The sequence below is a fragment of the Xyrauchen texanus genome, chromosome 43 (assembly GCF_025860055.1).
Source record: "Xyrauchen texanus isolate HMW12.3.18 chromosome 43, RBS_HiC_50CHRs, whole genome shotgun sequence".
Classification (NCBI taxonomy): Eukaryota; Metazoa; Chordata; class Actinopteri; order Cypriniformes; family Catostomidae; genus Xyrauchen; species Xyrauchen texanus.
In genome coordinates this window covers 31,989,168-31,995,453 of record NC_068318.1, presented here as the reverse complement: position 1 = coordinate 31,995,453, position 6,286 = coordinate 31,989,168, and the positions used below count along the sequence as shown (strand labels likewise).

The 6,286-nt window shown below is 42.4% G+C and overlaps 1 protein-coding gene across 1 annotated transcript in view; it reads left to right on the top strand.

Moving 5' to 3' along the window:
* Window positions 1-4,063, top strand: part of LOC127635606 (glial cell line-derived neurotrophic factor-like) — an 8,503-nt gene extending 4,440 nt beyond the window's left edge. Inside the window, exon 4 of the mRNA XM_052115751.1 lies at window positions 3,320-4,063. Coding sequence (XP_051971711.1) covers window positions 3,320-3,861 — 542 coding nt within the window. The 3' untranslated portion in view covers window positions 3,862-4,063. The remainder of the gene's footprint in view (window positions 1-3,319) is intronic.
* The last annotated feature ends 2,223 nt before the right edge of the window (window positions 4,064-6,286 follow it).

Genomic DNA, 6,286 nt, shown 5'->3' with positions numbered 1-6,286 from the left:
CAAAGACAATGCAATCCTCAAACGAGACCCTCGAGTAATGGAAGCCGTGCTGATACTATAGTGAACAACAGGCAATGTAAGCTGCAAAAACAAACACATGTTGATTCACTTAGTGGCTGTGCATCTTTGGGGAATCCATTTCTACATGCATCAGTGTCTCTGCTCCTCGATATCGCTCCAAATAGTCTAGAGACATGTCACTTTAGTCAGGGTAGATGTCATGTTTAATCTAAAATATTGGATGAAATACTCCATTAAAACACATTGTCCAAGATGGTAACGGCCGAAACGAATTCAAGGCAAGTAAGTACATGCAAACGTGCTTGATTTCTGCGTTGTTGCATTTACAAATGCATTCTGCATTCTCAGAGTTGCCACAAGGGGCACTAGAGAGCGCATTAACAGCGTCTGTCTCCTCCTATGGTCAATTTACTCTTTCAGGTCAACTGCTGTCATGATAAAGCAACAGTTTGAAGGGAATCTTGCCCAGTTAGTTCAAGTCAAACTCTCAAAATGTTTATAGTTAGTTAGTTAGTTACTCGCCTCAATCCGTGTGGCGGAGGACGAGTCTCAGTTGCCTCCGCGTCTGAGACCGTCAATCCGCGCATCTTATCATGTGGCTTGTTGAGCGCGTTACCGTGGAGATGTAGCGCAAGTGGAGGCTTCACGCCATTCTCCGCGGCATCCATGCACAACTCACCACACGCCCCATTGAGAGCGAGAACCACATTGTAGCGACCACGAGGAGGTTACCCCATGTGACTCTACCCTCCCTAGCAACCGGGCCAATTTGGTTGCTAAGGAGACCTGGCTGGAGTTACTCAGCACGCCCTGGATTCAAACTCGAGACCCCAGTGGTGATAGTCATCGTCTTATATACGTATATATTGATTAAATAATGCTAAATATAATATGTATTATAAATCTAATGATACAGGTATTGAAAATGCATTGCATTATTGTGTTAGACGAGTAAAGTGGCTTTAGAAGGCCACATATTGTTCCTTTCCATATTATTGAGCATAGTGCACAGTGACCATGTTAGATTTATTACAAGGACCTTTCTAAGGACGCGTCAATGTACACATGCGTCAGCGGATGCCTTGAGCATCTCACGTCTGTTGCAGCGCATCATAAACTGCATTTTAGGTCACTGTTTTACGTTTAACATAGTTTGAAACGTAGACAAACTCATCTAAAGACCCATGCATTTGGAAGTGCGTGCTTGATTTGAACGTGTTTGTTTGTGCATCGTGCATTCTTTCATTTGAACAAAATGTACAGTTGCGCACGGTGCATGAGACGTGCTGGCACACGGACAACAAAGGCATAATTTGGCCTTGAGTTTATGACGTAAAAAGTCATGCACCATCCGCTGGAACTGTCTGCGTCGTCTGCACATGCACCTGCCATAAAGAGTGTCACAAAGCAGTCACAGTGCATCAAAACTGTGTGCATGACCGAACGGCACGCGAGAAAAACGAAGTACATCCTAGCCTTCAATTGATACCATTGTAAGCTGTGCATTAGATCATATCCAACTGGCTTATGGTTGCACAAATGAAAGTAATGCACAGGAGATTACATCCTGAGATTACAACCGTTCATCACGTTCACAACCAAATATGTAACCCACATATTATGGATTACGGAAGATCACTTTCGACAATTGGAAAACCCAAACCCAAGTGTCCATGGTGCTTACAGCCCTGCGTTCACACCCAAAACTGAACTCTTTGAGCCCATTTTATTACCCGATTAGTACCATCATCGTAGCAAGATTAGCAAATGTGCTCCTATTGAACATGATGTTTGGGGTTTGTAGTGCCAGGCGCTGTAATACGGTCTATTTGTGAATCAAAAGAGAGCGAACGTCGAGGAGTTTCGTCCATAATCAAATCCCGGCGCATTACATGCAGATTAAAGCACTGCTGCTCTTCCTTGCCTTTGTTTAAGAGGAGGGCAGCGTGCATGTTTTGGATTTGTGGTTGAGCAGATGTATTCTGCTGAGCCTCAATGCCACAATCGATAAGATTTTCCCATCGCAGTCGTGGGATGAAGAACACGCCCCCTTACTCAATGCAACCAGAGAGAACCGTTATCCCTATTGTCCTCGTCGGATTTTTGGGAATTGTCAAGCAGGACAAGCAAACACTGACACATATATATATATATATATATATATATATAGAGAGAGAGAGAGAGAGAGAGAGAGAGAGAGAGAGCGGGGTCCAAAAGTGTCATTGACATTATAGTCTTTTAAAAACCTAAAAAACTTGTTCATTGAAGTATAATCTTTGCATCCAAGTTGGTACTTTTACTAGTCACGAAATTCAATCTCAGGGTTACACCGTTTGACCTGAATAAAATGTGCCTTTTCATTAAAATGTAAAAATATCTGTGGGGGTCTGTGTATCTCAGCGAGTATTGGCGCTGACTATCACACCGCGAGTCGTGAGTTTGAATACAGGGCGTGCTGAGTGACTCCAGTCAGGTCTCCTTAGCAACCAAATTGGGCTGGTTGCTAGGGAGGGTCTGGGTATCTCAGCGAGTATTGACGCTGACTATCACACCATGAGTTGTCAGTTTGAATCCAGGGTGTGCTGAGTGACTCCAGCCAGGTCTCCTTAGCAACCAAATTAGGCCGGTTGCTAGGCAGGGTAGAGTCACATGGGGTAACCTCCTCGTGGTCGCTATAATGTGGTTCTCGCTCTCGGTGGGGCGTGTGGTGAGTTGTGTGTGGATGCCGCGGAGAATAGCGTGAAGCCTCCACACGCACTACATCTCCACGGTAACGCGCTCAACAAGTCACGTGATAAAATGCGCGGATTGACGGTCTCAGACGTGGAGGCAACTGAGATTCGTCCTCCGCCACTTTTTTTAAAGTATTCATAATATTTAAAAACTAAACAGTTATATATATTAAAAGATTATTCCAAACTACTGCACTTGTGCCAACTATTGTTTTCTTTCTCAAGAATTTCAGCTTTTAATTTAACTTTTACTTTGTTTCACCACTTTTTTTGTGTGAAACGATCCAAAACGAATTTGAGCAAAAAAATGAAACAAACAACAAAATAAAATCACATGTTCATCAACGTGTTCATCATATTAGGTGTGAATTGCAGCTTTAATGTATTTTATAATAATTACGGTAATAAATCCAGACAAATAAATAAATGAGCGCCACGTCACCGAACTAAATCAAAGTTTAAGGGTTGAAGAAATTTTAAGAACCTTTACATTTTAAATTGAACAAGAATCTGTTTCTATGTGATTAATCAATTGATGCTGATACATTATTTTCTCTCTATTAAAGATTATTTAACCGGTCTTTACCCGGAGCAGTTTGAGAACATAATGGACTTCATCAAAGCAACTTTTGGCCGATTGCGGCGGTCGCCGGAGTTGGATGTCGGCTCTCAAGCGAAACGGGACAAGGGACGACAGAAAGGAGCAACAAAAGGCGAGAGGGGCGGACGGGGACGAGGAGACAGAAAGAGAGGTCGCGCAAGAGCCGGCGGCCGATGGGGAAAGGAAAGTCGAGACGACAGGGTCAAAGGTCAAGGGCGTGGTTGTCTGCTTAAAGAGATCCACCTCAACGTGACGGATCTGGGGTTGGGTTACAGGACCAAAGAGGAAATGATATTCCGCTACTGCAGCGGTCCTTGTTACGACGCGGAAACTAACTACGACAAAATCCTGAACAACCTGACGCACAACAAGAAGCTCGACAAAGACACGCCGTCCCGGACTTGCTGTCGGCCGATCGCTTTCGACGACGATATTTCGTTCTTGGACGACAGTTTGGAGTATCACACGCTAAAGAAACATTCCGCAAAAAAGTGTGCCTGCGTTTGACGCGGCGAATGGGACGGACGAAATGCTCTTGCCGAGAAACGCAGCGGCGAAGACGGAAATCGTGTTGTGGCATTATCTCACAGCGTTGCTGCGGAAACAATGCTCTTGCAGAGACTGTGCTGTGCCGTTAAACTGTTTAGTATTCACTTTGTTACCAAACCAACAAGATTTCCCCCAAACGTACGGCTCGGACTTGCTAAAGACGACTCCATTTCCGTCAGACGTGGTCACGTGACTCGCCCGCAGTGGATTACGTTTACACTGTGGATGAACGCAAGACCGCCTCGCGACCCCGTGGACTGACCCTCGGTGCATCCACAACAACAGACCCCAAACCTTTAATCCCCAGAAAGCTATCTAAATATATAGTATATATGAAAATGTATTTATTGAGATTTAAGTAAGTTATTGTTATTTATTGCAACCCATCGTATACGAGTGTTTTGTTGTTTGTTTTTTCTTATTTATTTAAAAGAAGGTTTGTGTCCTCTGTCTTGGATGGTGCCAAATTTGAGCATGTTCGCCCAACAATGAACATTTCGTCATTATTTACTCACACTTGTGTTGTTCAAAATGGCTTTCTTTCTGCCGTGAAACAACGCTTTTTCGTACGATAAAAGTGGATGGGGATTTACACGCTCAAGCTCTGAAAAGAACATAAAAGCATCATGTTAGTATCCTAAAAAAGTATCCTAAAAGTAGTTTGTGTGAGGTACAGACCCAATTTTAAGTTATTATTCACTATATATTGAAGACTCAATAATGTAGCGCACATAGAACGGGCTATTTTTGTGATATATGGTGCTTTTTTTTTGCCATTTTTGGAGCACGACACCATCTATTTTCAATGGAAAACAAAAGATCAGACATTCTGCCTGTAGATCCGCATTTTTGTTTCATAGAATAAAAAAGAAAAAAAACAATGTGCGGTTGATGCGACATGAGGGTGACAAAATGATAAACAAAATGTACTTTTAAAGGAATATTCCGGGTTCAAAACACGTTAAGCTCATTCGACAGCATTTGTGGCATAATGTCGATTAGCACGAAATTTTATTTCAACTCGTTCCTCCTTTTCTTTAAAATAAGCACAAATGTGTGTTCCAGTGAGACACTTCCAATGCAAGTCAATGGGGTTTAATCTGTACACATTAAAATACTGTTTCAAAAGTATAGACACAAGACATAAACAATATGTGTGTTTATATGATTTTACTGTCATTAAATCACTTAATAACCACATCTGTGTGAAGTTATAGACAATTTACTACTTTGTTGCCATGACGACGTAATGCCAAAATCCCCAAAACCCCTAAAACTACCATAAAAATGACGATTTAAACAACTTTACAGGTTAAATAACACGAGTTCCAACTGAAGAATTGATGTTAGTGATTTTTTAAATGTATTAGTTTCACATTTCTGCATTTAAACCCTCCAAAAATGGCCCCATTGACTTCCATTGTAAGTGTCTCACTGGAACGTCCATTTTTGCTTTTTTAAAGAAAAGGAGGGACGAGCCAAATCATTAATTTTTCCTAATATACTCTACGACACAAACGCTGTTGACTGAGCTTAACTTGGATTGAACCCGGAATATTCCTTTAAGGAAAAGCAGATAATAACAACCCATCCATCAGATTTGGCCCTGCAGTTGCTCACGTAGAGGTGGAAATATGCGTCGTCGTCGTCCCCAGCATCACTAGACACCTCTGTTGTTTCTCTCAAAAATACAAAAAAATGAAACATTAGAGAATAAGCAGGCAATTTTGAGCGGACCAACTAATATTTTGGAAAATAAAAAGCTGATGTTGTTTTGCAAAAGTGAAAATCGTCTCTTTCCGTCACTCAGTAAAACAAATCGAACAAAACGAAACCCCACGAAGGACTGCGAGACCAACTGTTTACACAGACGAGATTTGGTGGTTTGTTACTGGACCTCAAATGGCTGGTTTCCAACAAAATCCGTGCCAGAGGCATACAGGGACATACAGAGACATACAGGGACATACAGAGACATACAGGGACATACAGGGACATACAGAGGCATACAGAGACATACAGGGACATACAGAGACATACAGAGACACACAGGGACATACAGAGACATACAGAGACACATAGGGACATACAGAGACATACAGGGACATACAGAGACACACAGGGACATACAGGGACATACAGAGACATACATGGACATACAGGGACATACAGAGACACACAGGGACATACAGAGACATACAGGGACACACAGGGACATACAGAGACACACAGGGACATACAGGGACATACAGAGACATACAGGGACACACAGAGACATACATGGACATACAGGGACACACAGAGACATACATGGACATACAGAGACATACAGGGACATACAGAGACATACAGAGACATACAGGGACATACAGAGACATACAGG